Raw genomic sequence first — 15,120 nt, 5'->3', positions numbered from 1 at the left:
ACACTAACTGAAATAAAGAACAATTTACAGGAAATCAACAATACAGTGGATAAAGCTGAGAAGCAAATCAGCAATTTGAAACATAAGAAAGCAAAAAACACCCAATCAGAACAGCAAGAAGAAAAAGGAATTCAGAAAAATGAGGATAGTGTGAGGAGCCTCTCGGACAACTTCAAGCGTGCCAACATTCACATCATGGTGTTGCCAGAAGGAGGAGAGAGAGCGCAAGATATTGAAAACCTATTTGAAAAAATAATAACAGGAAACTTCCCTAACTTAGTGAAGGAAATAGACATACAAGTCCAGGAAGCACAAAGAGTCCCTAACAAGATGAACCCAAAGAGACCCCCACAAAGACAAATCATAATTAAAATGCAAATGGTTAAAGGCAAGGAAAGACTTCAAAGTAGCAAGAGAAAAGCAGTTAGTTGCCTACAAGGGAGCTCCTGTAAAACTGTCAGCTAAGTTCTCAAAAGAAACTTTGCAGGCAAGAAAGGACTAGCAAAAAATATTCAAAGTGATGAAAAGCAAGGACCTACAATGAAGATTACTCTACCCAGCAAAGCTATCATTTAGAATCAAAGAATAGATAAAGAACTTCCCAGACAAGAAAAAGCAAAAGGAGTTAGTTCATCACCACCAAACCAGTATTATATGAAACATTAAAGGGTCTTCTTTATAAAAAAAAAAATCAAAAATATGAACAATAAAATGGCAATAAATACATATCTATCATAACTGAATAAAAACAAGACAAAACAAACAAACAGAGCAGAAACAATCATAGAACATTTTGATGGCTGCCAGATGGGATGGGGATCTGGAGGGATGGGCAAAAAAGGTAAAGGGATTAAGAAGTACAAATTAGTAGCTGCAGAATAGTTATGGGGATGTAAAGTACAGCATAGGAAATACCGTAGCCAAAGAATATATATGCATGACCCATGGACATGCACAACGGGCATGTGGATTGCCTAAGGGAGTGGGGGGTCTGGGTGGAGGGGGGGCAAAGGGGGAAAAATTGGGACAACTGTAATAGCATATACAATAAAATATAATTTAATTTAAATTTTAAAAAAAATTCCTCCATCTAACTACAAATACCTTGATATACAGTATTCCCTCACTTATCGCGGGTATTATGTTCTAGACCCCCCCCTGTGATAGGTGAAAATCCGCCAAGTAGGAACCTTCCCTTTATTTTAGTATTTATATATATTTTAAGACTTTATAAACCCTTCCCACACACTTATAAACCGTTCCCAGTCCCTTATTAACCTTCCCACTCCCTTATTAACCTTTTCCACACTTTTATAAACACTACTTATGTTCTTAAACATGTTCTACACTCTTAAACCTACGTAACTTTAACAACATACGTATACAGTACCGCAAAATGCCGCGATATAGCGAAAAAGACGCGATACAGTGAGGCCGCGATAAATGAACTGCGATATAGAGAAGGACTACTGTAATTTCTCTTGGTCCAACCCCTCTTCATTACTGGGAATTTTTTTTTTTTTCATGAAAGGGAGTAATGTTAATATAGTCAAGACGTTATATAAAATTCCATATACAATGTATTTTACCTTATTGGTGGTAAAGGCAGCAGGAACACTAAGCTGTCGGAAACTATAAGTAGCAGACTTGCTAACTAAATCTCCAGGCAAAGAGATAACACCAATTATTTGTAAAGGGCTGAAAAAAATGAGGTTGAGTAACGCTTAAGAAATTGAATCCAATGTAATTCAAGCTGTGCTCTCTAGCCCACTATCTGTCTTCTGTCATAAACTCTCAAATACTTCTTCCTCAAAAAAGTATTTATATCAAATAAATTCTTCACTGACCACTTAAAGGGTCAGCTGACAAGCCGTGCTAACCACCCCTTGTCTCAGCCATCAACAGGGCGCTCAGGAAAACACAGCAAAAACTCACATCCATACGGCTGAGAACTCTTGATAAGACTACAAGGAAATAATCAAAATTAAAAAGAAATTCTAACAATATACATATTTATGTCAATATACTTCCCAGAAACTAATAAAATTACAAAAGTTGCCCAAATAAAACCCACAGGATTAGAAAACAAAATGAGACTGAAAATTAATGCATACAGGGTGAGGCAAAAATACATTTACAGTTATGAATATGTAAAGCAGTTTATTCTTATATTTATTATATTATTTTTCCATATGAATATCTGTAAACTTACGTTAGTCCCACCTTTTAAAAAAGCTATGAGAGATCTCCAGCTTGAAAATATGGAGAAAGCACATTTCAGACTATTCCTCCCACTAATTACTACAAAAAAAAAAAAAAAAAAGAAACTCTGTGTGAAATTTGAATGCAACAGAAGACTCTGAAAGGTGAGGAAGGAAAACTGACTGACTAGGGATCTGAGAGCCAGGAGTAACCTATGATGAAATCTCTAGGTTTCTACTTTTCTTAAACTCTTTACAAAATCAGGTTTTGGGCTCTTTAGGAGCCTTCAACCCAGAAATGCCCACAGGCGCAGACCAAAGGGGGTCCCCATGAAAACCTTAACTCTTTCTAGCCAAAGTGCTGGAAAAACAGTGACCAAGCAGGACAGAACCATTTTCCCCATACCTGCCCCATTCCAGGCAAACACTAGGAAAAAGCCATTGCACTCAGTGGCCTCCTTCTCATCAAGAACTGTGGTCTGGAGACTACCTTTCACCTGTGAGGATTAAGTTTCACCCTCCCTCAGCACAGAGGCTGTGAGCCAGGCCTACCTTACAGGCCTGCTCTGCAGTAACTTAGGTTCATGTCCCCTCCTCATCAGGCACTGCAACTGCGGACTATGGAGAGAGCCCTGCTTGTGCCATGAGACAGCCCCTCCCCCTCCCAGCACTGTGCAGCCACTATGCAGGGGCAGGAGCACTGGCTTTCATCCTTGCTCTGCAATAAGGCAATACCCTCCCTCCCCCCTCCTGCACTGTATTCTACCCCCACAGTAACAAGGCAGTAACTCCTCTCTGTCCCTACTAGGGAGTGATGGGAGATATGGGGGTGAGGGAGAATAGAGAAAAGGATTTTCTAAGTATGTGTATGAAATCCTGGGCAGGCCTGAGTGTCCCATGTGTAAAACTGACCAACAGGGACACAGTAAAAGATCTGAGAACTAAACACTGCTCTGAAACAACATTCATGTCTCAGACTGACCTCTGGGTAGCACAGAAGTTGAGGCACAATCTCATGATGGGAGCAAACAAAAAAAAAAAAAAATAGGCCCAAGAAATCCTGCTCTCCCTGAGTAAAGAATCAGGAAATGGACAGCCTAACAAGAAAGAAAGCTTTTGGACAATAACCAACCTACTCCAGACAAACACCATGGAGAACTGGGTCCCACCTCTCAGTCAGGTCAGCAAAGCCAAGTAGGGTGCTTAGACTTCGGTTCTCACCTGGCTATAAATGAGGCACCAATTCAGGGATGGGTGGTCGTGGGAGGATGGCGAGAGCAAAACCGAATAAAACTGTGGATTAGTAGGAATGCAAAAAGTATTCAGAACTCTCATACACTGTTGGAGACCAGGAGTGGGGAGAGATGTTGTAAACTGGTACAACCTATACTTTGGAAAACAATTTGGTACCACATGGCTAAGGTGAATACGCATATACTGGAAAGGCTAGGGGACATATATATAACGACTTTTTTTAAGCGTTTACTAGAACAGCAGTAACAACACAGACAACCCTAGTAACTGGTAAACTAGTATATGTTTTGGTATCATTATATAATAGGATACTATGTAACAGTAAATGAGGAAACAACAGCTACACATTGACATAGATAAATCTAAAAATAGTACAATGTTGAGCAAAATAATCAGGTCAGAAAAGAGTATATAGTATGGTTTCCTTTATATAAAAATTCAAAGAAAGGAAATTTAATTCACTCTTTAGTGACACATACATAACTGCAAAACAAGAAATAATAAAAACAAAGGACTAATTTATTGCAAAACTCAGGATAGTGTCTTATCTGGGGAAAGCGGGGAGATGAAAAAACAATCAGGAAAGAATGCCCAGAGGTTATAACGATACTGGCAGCACCCTATTTCTTAACCTGGGTCAAGCTTATATAAATGTTCACATCATTATTCTTCAAACTGTTTATATGTATTGAAATTTTATAATTTAAATTTGTAAAATTTACATTATTCATAGGTAAATTTCATAACTGATAAAGGATCCAGCATACATATTACACATCCAGTAATAATGAAACTTGACGAAAAGTTTCAGACTTAACAAAGCTACCCATATATCAATTTCAAAACTACATTCTTTGAAAAATTCCAGCTTAACTTTTTTCTAAAAATAATCTGCCTATACTCTCTAAAAAGGTTCCTATCTCTGCAAAGTTCCTAGTGCCAATTCACCTAATGGCAACGAGTCCTAGACCTCCAACTTAGGACCATCCTAAATTGGAGACTTCAACCAATTCCTAGGAAAATCTTCTGCCAAATCCTACAGACAGGAGGTAACAAATGTTAAATATCAACTAAAGTAACATTACAAAATCATACTGAGGCAGCCCTACAAAAGCACAAAAGGCTACTTATTACTTACCCGAACCACTCCTGTGTAAAGCACCAGGTTTCCACTGCTTTCCAGGACCAGCATGGTATCTATCTTCTAAAAAAGGACACGAATTTTATTTTCCAATCTGTGCAAATTACAAAGCATAATGAGTTTCAATTTCTTAAGAAAAGTGCCTGCGTTTACCTCCACTGGTGCTGCATCCTTTGCCTGTATGTTGGTGATGGAGCCGAAGATGAGTTGGGTCTTATCATTACTCTCTTGAAACTTTACACAGCTAAATATTAAATTTAAGAAAACACAAAGTATTGACACATGCAACAACCTGTACTATTCTTAAGGGGAAATGTTGACTGGAAAAAGCCCATCTCAAAAGTTTATGTACTGTATGAATCCATTTATATAACAATTTTAAATGACAAAACTGTAGAAATGGGGAATAGATTAGTGGTTGTCACAGGTTAGGGATGGGGATGGGTGGGAATGGTGTATGTGACTTCAAAGAAGCACAACAGAGATCTCTGAGATAATAAAGAAGTTCTGTACCTTGACTGTGGTGCCTGCACAAATCTACACACGTGAGAAAACTTCCTGCAATCACACATACACATACACACATCCATGTAAAACTCACGAAAACTAAATAAGGTCTGTGAATTATACTGATGCCAACTCCCTAGTTTTGATCACCGATGAGACAAAGAGAGCAGGGTACACAGGACCACTCTACTATTTTGTAACTCCCTGTGATTTACAATTATTTCAAAGTAAAATGGTAAGTAAATGGTCAAAGGACATGAATATAAATTTCACCTAAAAAGGTAAATAAATAAATGGCTATTAAGCACATGAAAAGATGCCCAAAATCATAAATCAGTAGGGAAATGCAATTAAAAACACTTCTCGCCCTGGCTGGGTAGCTCAATTGCATCATCCAGGACATCAGAAGGTCGCAGGTTTGATACTGACATTTCTCTCTCAGACTGATGTCTGTCACTCTTTCTCTCTCCCCTTTCCTCTCTCTCTAAAAATCAATCAACATATTCTCGAATGAGGAATAAAATGTTGGGTTGGTCAAAAAGTCCATTTAATTTTTGCTGTACAATGGTTCTAGTAGTGCTCAGTTACTTGTCTTTAACTTCATTCAAACAATTTTTTAGACTGTATTTCGACAGCAGTCACATCAGCATACATTTAAAGAAAACTTATCAAAATAGGTGAATTTTTGTGTAGTCATTTTAATACTAAAGACGGAAGAAAATACACAGTATGTGTGGCATATTATGCTTTATTACCTCAAGAAAGATAAAAATGCAAATGCAACGCAAAAAGTGATTTGTGCTGTGTATGGAGAAGGTGCTACAAGTATCGAATGTGTCAAAAGTGGTTTGTGAAGTTTCTTGGTACTATTGACATTTTGGCCAAATAATTCTTTGCTGTGGGATGTCTTATGCATCGGAAGATGCTTAGCAGCACCCCTAGCCTCTACTCACTAGAAGCCAATAGCAGGAGATAGCCAACATACTCAAAATAGCCAAATCAATAAGTAATTGGTGAAAAGTAAAAATGTGCCCTTTATTTTATGGAAAAAAACTAAATGAACTTTTTGGCCAACCCAATACAATTAAAAAATAGTATAAAGTAAAAACACTTTTCACTCACTAGAATCACTAAAATCAGAGACTGACAATACCCAATCTTGTCAAGGAGAAACTATAACCCTCAAACGTGGCTGGTGGCAATGTAAAATGATGCAGCCTATTTGGAAACAGTTTGGCAATTTCTTAAAAAGTTAAAATGATTTTACTATTGACCCAACAATTCCACTCCTAGGAATCTACACAAGGAAAAAGAAATCCTGTGTGTCTACACAAAGACTTTAGCTCCAATATTCATAGCACCATACCTAACAATGGTCAAAAAGTGAAAACAGACCAAATGTCCATCAACTTATGAGATAAACCATACATGGTGCATCTATACAATGGACCAAAGAACAGAATAGGAATAAAACACTCACACGTGTTATGACATGGTGGGTTCTAACAAACATTATGCTGTGAAAGAAGCTAGCCACAGAAAACTACATTTCGTAAGATTCTATAAAATGTCCTGGTAAGGCAAATCCACAAAGACCAAAAGCCTACAGAGCAGTTGCCCAAGTTTAGGAGTGTGAACGGGACTGACTGCAAATCAAGCATAAGAAGTTTTTTCAAGATGAGAGAAATACTTTAAACTGGATTGTGGTGATGGCTACACAACTCTGTAAATTTGCTAAAATTCATTTAATTGTACATTTAAACATGTTAACTTTATGGTATATAAATTATTTCAATAATGGTTTTTTTCAACTTGTAAGCGTTTAAGGGAACAACACACTGAAGGATAAAGGGAAGGAATCAGAAGGAGGAGGGGGGAGGCCTTCATACCATAATGCAAGTCTGACACCTATAAAGGGAGAGAGCGATTGGGCAAGAAGGGCCCTAGACTGCATGCAACACAGTTCTAAGAAAGTTTTGGCCAGGCTGCTGAGGAGCCCCCATGCCCAAGCTGCTCACTAGAGTCCAGCGTCACACAGGGACAGTTATTTACACAGTAACTTACACAGAATCACTAGGAATATGCACTTACCGTAACTGGAGCTGGGACTCTACTAAAAAGCACAAGAACTTCTGCCCACACAGGTCAGATGTAATGAACACTTTTGAGGCCTGTGAATTTTTCTCTCTGCAACAGATATATTAATGAAGTAACTGTCAGCATCGGTTCAAAAATATACCATGCTAACTATTAAGTCTTTGAAAATATTCTACAAATCTAAAAACTACATGGGCCAACCAATAACCTTGAAGACCCAAAACCACTTCTAGGATTTGAATTTCATGATCTCTGAGATTTCTTTCAGCTCTTTGATTGAGTCCACTCCACAGCTTTTTGGGGGAAATCACAATAAATTTAATCAACACCAATGAGGTTTTTATTTCCATATTATGCAAATCAACTACTGCTAAAGTAAATGCAAAGCTGAATTCCTATTCTTTCAATGTCTGAAGGTGTCCTACGCTTTATAACATGCCCCCTCCTATCTCTTCTCTCTCTCTCTCTCTCTCTCTCTCTCCCATTAGGTTCCATTTCCTTACTCTTTCAATCCGTACTTCTAATTCCCAAAGATTTCTTCCTAAAGTGGTGCAGAAGACCAAAAAGGCGTAAAACAGGGATCTGCAATATATGCAACTTACCAATAAGGTCATTAAAGGTAGGAATTTTTTTATTTAACATGAGGAACAAAAACAGACAAGCTACTTCAACAACCTACCCTCTAACCCCTCCTCTAAGAACAGGCATTTGCCTTCTGTCTCCCAGACAGGAGGAGGTTCAGCACCCTGTCTCTGTGTCTAATAAACACGACCTTCTTTCTCCCCAGGCTAATCTCACCGATTTTGATCCTTGCTGGTTCCTTGTCCACCATCATTTCCTCTTCTCTGTATTTTCAACACTTTCCCTCTTTTGGGTACATTCCTTAAAACCTACACTCTCACCCTGATGGCTGTGGCTCAGTTGGTTCAGGGTCATACTGCAAAGCCAAAGGTCACCAGTTTGATTCCGAGTCAGGGCATGCACCTGGGTTGTGGGTTCAGTTCCAGGTGCTGCGTGTATGAGAGGCAACTGATGAATGTTCCCTCTCCCTGTCTTTCTCCCTCCCTTTCCCTCTCTCTAAAAATAAATAAAATCTTTTTTTTTTTTTAAAGAAACCTATTCTCTCATATTAAGATGAAAGCCTGCAAATATAAAGATGGACTGAATATTAGATAATATGAAAGACTTAGTGTTAATTGGCTGGGTGTAACAAAGGTTTTGTGTTCGGGTAAGGAAATACCCTTGCTTTTTAGAGACACCCACTGAGGTATTTAGTCATGACCATGAATTTTCTTTAAACATGTCAGCATAAGCAAAACTCCCCCCTGATCCATAGCCTCCATCTGGCTAGCTGTGTATCCTCACCCCCCTTCAAAGGCAAACTCCTTGAGACAGACTATGTCCACATTCACTTCCTCAGCCCCATTTACTTCCTCTATCCCACTCCACTCCACCACTCTGCTTCCCAAGTATTCTGGCCAAGGCCACCGGTGAACTCACCGCACTCCACGTACCTCCTCTCTGAGCTCACCTCTGATGCCACACTTCACCAGCACCTGGCAATACGGGCATTTTCTTTGTGAAAGTGTCTTTTTTCCTGGGCTCCATGACATTTCTCTCCTGCTGCTTCTCCCGCTGAACCTCTCTTGCTTTGCCTCTTTGCACTTGGTCTCTTTTCTCTTTTCACCACCCAACTTTTAAGTTTCTAAGACTTCAGTCCCTAGCCCTCTTCTGATTCTACACCACCAGGTTTTAACTATGTGGAGGTCACAGACCCACTTTGAGACTCTAAGGAATGTGAAAACTCTGTCCTTAGGAAAAAGCCTCCACACTACACATACACACAATTACAATGCAGTTCCAGAGGGTTACCAGACCACCTGCCACCACAAGCTCATCCACAGGCTGTCCAAAAACCTGACCCCTACCCACTCCTTAAATTCCGACCACCTCTCTTGCTTTGATCAACATTTAAGCCCACAACTCCCATGTTTTTTGCTCTGCTCTTTTCCCTGAGTTTAGACCCGCACACAAAGCACCTACCTACAGCTCTCATCACAGGGAAGAGCCCTCCTAAAAGGCTCTCGCTCTCTCTACCCCTGGCACAAGCCAAGTGAGTGCATCTGCAGTTCCCTGAGCATAACGCAGACTCATCCTCCTGAACTTCAGCTCTGATGGTCTCTGATTACTGTACATTCTCCCATCTTCCCAAAGCCCTGCCAGCAGAACAGGCAGTGTCTCCTGTGCCACCATCCTTCCATGTTTCTCTGAGGACAGGGGAGTGACTAATTTGCCTGCTAACCTACAACCACTAGCACACACACTGGTATTGGCTGAATTAATGAATGGATAATTAAGGAGAACATAAAAAGAGAAAGATAACACAGAACAGAGTTCTGAACTGTGTTTCCCAAAAAATAAACAAAAAAACCAATACTCAAAAACCTTAATAAAACACTTTTAAAAATGCTATAAAATCCCAGTTTCCTACTCTACAGAAATGTTATTTCTCCCTATACCATCAAACACCTCAAATGTGAGCGATTATTACTATTAAAAAAAAATGAAAAAAAAATATTTTTATGATATCTTTAATATCATTAATGTCCTCTACTGAAACAAAGCTGGCGTTAATACATGTCTATGTATTTTTATAGGTATTAATAACTGAATAGACTAAAAGGAAGTTTAAGCAAAATACCAAGTATCTTCTAAGACTTCTAACAATATTTTTCTTTGAATATAAAAGTATATATTCCAAACCTTATATTAGTAATTGCTTCTGTCCATAAATGGTCAATACAAAGTTCTGGAACAATTGGCTCTGTTTCTGGTGCAAGAAAAGAGCTATTCGAATTACTTTCTGGAGAATGAGAAATACTGTGTCTCCTTGGAGATTGATTATGGCTTGAAAGGTTGAACCTCTGAGCCCCCGTGAAAGAGTGCACTCCTAGGGCAGGGGAATGAGCACGACTGCGAAATAAACAGAGGAGAGAGGGCATCACAACAACGACACAGGACGACATCGCACACTTCCCAGGAACACCTTCCACACTTCTCGGTATGGAGAGCACTCATGGCACAATCCCAGTCAGGAACACAATTTCTTAAAAGGGGATAACTACTTCTTGTTAATGTGTTTTACTATATTCTAAAGAGTTCCAATTCTTTTTAGAATTCCTCCTTTTAAAACTGAAAATTAGTTCACTTTCTGCCTCAAAATGAATTATTTGTATCATTCAAAAGGTCTAAACTAGCCCTGGCCAGGTGGCTCTGTTGGTTGCAGCATCGTCCCACACACCAAAAGGTTGGATGTTCAACCCCCCAGTTGGAGCACGTACAGCAGGCAACCAATCGATGTTTCTTTCTCACAGTATGTTTGTTTCTTTCTCTTTCTCTCTCCCTCTCCCTCCATCCCTTCCTCTCTCTCTAAATCAGTGAACATGTCCTCAGATAAAGATTTTTTTTAAAAGCCTAAACTCTTTTCCTGTATACTCACATATGCACACCAACAAAACTGTACTTCTATATCAATAGATAGATAATAGCTAGAAAGAGAGGCAACCAGAAAGAAAAAAAAAACTAATGCAAATTAAGACAAAATAATATCAAAGTATTTTTGCAACCAATATTTGTCACTGCTGCCACTTGGTAATGCAAAGGAGACAATCAATTTTATGGCAAGCACAGGCAGCCTCCAAATATGACTTATTGAAAAACGGTAACATAGCAGACCTGAAAGTCTTACAAAGAAACTAGAATAACAACTGTCTTCCCTAAAAAATAGTCAGGAGCTGGCAAAAGAAATTTTAAATCCCTCAAAACTAAGAGAAAGTTTTGAGAAAGATCTTTTTCTTGCACTATCCTGGTAAAAGAGGACACACTCCACACTCAAGTCCCACCTTAGTGCCGCCATGTTGGAGATAGAAGGAGAGCGGGAGTGTAGACTGGGCGAGGAGGCGGAACGACTCTGACTGTGGATAGAGGAGTAATTCTGGAAAGGCGAGGCCACGGGGGAATCTCCTTTTGAGAGGCTTCTGAGGTGTGCTGTCAGGGAGCTGCTAGGGGCCGCACTCTGCGGGGTTACCCCCTGGTCAGAGAATTTTAAAACAGCATTCTCTTCCTTAAGTCAAAATAAGAAAGGAAAAAGAGTAATAATTAGATGAAAACGGTAATTTCCTTGTGAGAATTCAGAGTAGATTCAAGTTATTAAAGACAAATCTTGGGCCCTGGCTGCTGTGGCTCAGTGGATTGAGCATCAGCCTGAGAGCCAAGTGCCACTGGTTCGATTCCCAGTCAGGGCACATGACTATGTTACACATCAGGTCCCCAGTTGGGGTCGCAAGTGAGAGGCAACCACACAGTGATGTTTCTCTCCCTCTCTTTCTCCTTTACCCTCTCTCTAAAAATAAAAAAATAAAACAAACAAATGAATAAATAAATTATTAAAAAAATCTATCATATAAAAAAATAAAATAAGACAAATCTTTTCATTTTTCCTAAGAAGCTCAATCTATTTCACAAAACATATGAAGGTTTTCAGTTTTAACGACCCTTTATCCTTACCTCTGCTTTGACTCTCCGGAGAACCCAAACAGAATGCAAATTCTGAACAGTGTCGTAGGTCATTACAATGGAGGGATCAGTGTTGAGAAAAACTATTTTTATCGCATGATCTACAACATATTGCACCCGTGGTGAACCAAAAAGACCTTAACAATAAAATAGAAATCATCAGGTTTTGAACAATAGACTTCACAACACTGTTCTTTATAAAAAGACTTCTTACAATTCCTACAGATCAAGAGAAACCAAGCCAATTAAGACATAAAAATCCATTAATATATTAATTAACCCTGCGTTGTTAATAAATTTACTTTGGGCATCAAATTCTTCAAAATACATTAAAGATGACCGTGTTACCAGTTTCAAATTCACAAACACACGATTAAAAGGTGAAGATTTGTGCTGATCCACCATTAAACTAATCAGCCACAGATGAAAGGTCCATGAATCCTTCAATAACGAAATTATTTATCAATTTTAATCAACTATGCTGCCACGTCTGACTTCCTTACTGGTTCTCGTCTTCTGTATGAAATCTGTCCTCTACAATAACTATTTATACAGTACTGAACAGTACACCTGTTTCTACTTTACTGATTACACATATAAAATAAGGCTTTCCTAGGGAGTTTTGTTAGGTTCTATCTCTACAGTACCATGAATTGACTTCTCTGTACCTATTTGATAATATCCTAAATGCTCCCCTCTCAGTTGAATTAGAAAATAAAAATATACATTTTATAAAAATAAGTATTTTATAAAAAATAAAATTAAAATTGCTCATAATACCATCATCTCAAAATAGCCACTATTAATACATCAAGGAGTATTCCTTCCAGTTTTTTCCCTTATACTTATACACATACTTATGTTTTTACAAAATCAAAATCAATTGCATTGTTTTATATCCTACTTAGCATTATGAATAAGCAATTCCTGAGGTCAGCAGATATTATTCAAAAGCATGATCAATAATGGCCACATACAATTCAGTCACAGGTACTAACATGTTTATTTGGGTTGTCTGTAACTACATCCAATACAGCATAGAAGTATTAACAAACTTTTTTTGTAGAAGACCAAAGAGTAACTGGTTTAGGCTTTGTGCATTACATACTGACTCTGTTGTATAACCATTTTTGTTTTTTCTATACCCTTTAAAAAGTTAAAAACTATTCTTTGCTCTTAAGCCTTATAAGGGTATGGTTTGCCAAGTTCTGACACAGAAGTTAAACACACTGATATTTCAAAATACTGTGCTTAGGATGAAGTCCTAAAGTAAGAGTAAACCATAATTTTTTTTTTAGTTTTCTATCCTTGTTAGTCACAATTACCTATCATGCTTGGACACACTGAAAATTTTTAAATATACATCCAGAAACACTTGTAGCAAATATTAAAAGTTCTGAGCCCCAAATAATCAGATTATGAGCAGGGAAAATGAAATATTAAAATTTACACAGTACAGGCCTAATAACCCATACTTTTTTCTTCAAAAAATAAAATAAAATGGCCCTGGGTGGTGTGGCTCTGTAGATTGAGCACCAGCCTGCAAACCAAAAGGCTGCCTGTCCAACTCCCTGTCAGGGCACATGACTGGATTACAGGCCAGGTCCCCAGCTGGGGATATGTGAGAGGAAATCGATTGACGTTTCTCTCCCTCTCTTTCTCCTTCCCTTCTCCTCTCTCTGAAAATAAATAAAAGGTTTTTAAATTTAATAAATAAAATAAAATAAACAGTTCATATAAGAATCACTCATTTACTTATTAATCACTCTACAGGTAGATTAGCAAACATAATATGAGTAATCCTGATCCACTTATAGACCCTGCTTTTAGGAAAGAATAACTATTAAAACAGTTAAACCCATGGTATTCAAAAAGTTCTTGCCTTAACATGAACTATTTTCATAATATAAGTTATTTTCATAAAATGCTTAACAACTCAAATTTTTATAAGCACCTTTGTTTTCTCCTCTCCCTCAAAAGCAAAAAATGAGCTATGAAAAGGAATGTATAAAAATGCACTTACTTCCAGATTTACAAACAAGTGGGGTTATTTCATCTAGTGGATGCAGCATGCTGAACATAGTGGGTAAAGGTTCTCTAGTAATAAACAAACAATCAATCGTCAACACAAGATAACTCCATTTGTACACAAATTTTGTACCTTCCTTGCAAAACAGTATCTTCTCCAGATTACACAAGCAAGTAGAAAACTACCATCTCAAAAAGAAACCCTCTACACTTTTTACATTGTGTTTTTTGCAGTATCTCCTATTTCATGCCTAGAAATCTCCTCTTATGCAGAAGATTGTATACATACACACACTGAGGAAAATCAATACAGCACAGGAATCATGTGCAAACAGCAGTCAGCCCATTACAAAACCAATGGAGTAATGGGCACAAGGTAGTCTTTTTTTGTAACCTTGGGAAAGACTTCATAATTCACTCCATTAATTTTTTTTTTTTTTAATGCAATGTGTCTTTGGAAGCTAAGAAAAAAAAATTTTGTCTCCTACACCTATTTACACAGGAATGCACTTTAAAAAAAAAAAAGGAAAGGAAAGAAAAACTTCAAGAAAATAAAGAGGCTGCATGTTTTTAAGGATTGGTTGAAAAAAGGGGGGGGAGTGGAAAAACTGGCCTTCTAGCTAAACACAGAAAGAGACTGAAATCTGTAAGCAATTTTCTAAAAACATGGTGTCTACTATTTGCACCACACTGTGATGGGCACTGCCTTTCGGTGAGCTCATAACTGATTTGAGAGACAGGTAAAGACACCATCAGTAAGCACCCACCATTTCTTGTGCTTCTAGAATGCATACTAAGCCTTGTGACAAAGGTTATATACATTAGCTCATTTAATCCTGCATAAATTCTAAGAAGCAAATGATACTACTTCTGTAACAAATAATGAAACTAAATCCAAGGAAGCTCTAAAGATTTGCCCAAAGTAGCACAATGAAAAGATGACAGAGCTAAGAACTGAGTATTGTTATCTTTAGGCTATATGCTTGTTCAATTTTACAACTTGGGAGGTAAAAGCTGTAAGTGATTCTGTATCAAGTGAGGAGTAGAACTCAGGAGTGCACAACAGTGAGATGAGAGAAAATGGCATAGATCTATGCTGTTCCCATGGAAATTATCATCATCCAAAACTCTTAGGGGAACAATTTCACCTCAGAACTAACACAAAAAAAGCACAAGTAATAATACTCAGAACTGAGTAAACTGGATACCTGGGTGGGCCTGGAGGTAGCTCATGTGAAGAACTGCTTCGTTCGAACAGTAATCCATATTTGGTGGGCCAAACATTTGCAACCTGCCAGGTAAAAGGATAGGAAAAAC

The 15,120-nt window shown here is 38.1% G+C and overlaps 1 protein-coding gene across 4 annotated transcripts in view; it reads right to left on the bottom strand.

Moving 5' to 3' along the window:
- Window positions 1-15,120, bottom strand: part of ANAPC1 (anaphase promoting complex subunit 1) — a 98,947-nt gene that overhangs the window by 72,331 nt on the left and 11,496 nt on the right. For 3 of the 4 annotated variants that reach the window (XM_090281740.1, XM_090281739.1, XM_090281742.1), the window contains exons 6-13: window positions 15,012-15,094; window positions 13,799-13,872; window positions 11,767-11,912; window positions 11,103-11,323; window positions 9,964-10,173; window positions 7,195-7,290; window positions 4,750-4,840; window positions 4,594-4,659 (exon numbers count right to left, since the gene is read on the bottom strand). In XM_090281740.1, coding sequence (XP_090137866.1) covers window positions 4,594-4,659; window positions 4,750-4,840; window positions 7,195-7,290; window positions 9,964-10,173; window positions 11,103-11,323; window positions 11,767-11,912; window positions 13,799-13,872; window positions 15,012-15,094 — 987 coding nt within the window. The remainder of the gene's footprint in view (window positions 1-4,593; window positions 4,660-4,749; window positions 4,841-7,194; window positions 7,291-9,963; window positions 10,174-11,102; window positions 11,324-11,766; window positions 11,913-13,798; window positions 13,873-15,011; window positions 15,095-15,120) is intronic. The other variant, XM_090281741.1, reaches the window with a different exon arrangement.

The sequence above is a fragment of the Furipterus horrens genome, unplaced genomic scaffold (genome assembly GCF_987537825.1).
Source record: "Furipterus horrens unplaced genomic scaffold, mFurHor1.1.pri manual_scaffold_6, whole genome shotgun sequence".
Classification (NCBI taxonomy): Eukaryota; Metazoa; Chordata; class Mammalia; order Chiroptera; family Furipteridae; genus Furipterus; species Furipterus horrens.
Note: the sequence above shows the minus strand (reverse complement) of the source record. Positions and strands in the feature narration are given on the sequence as shown.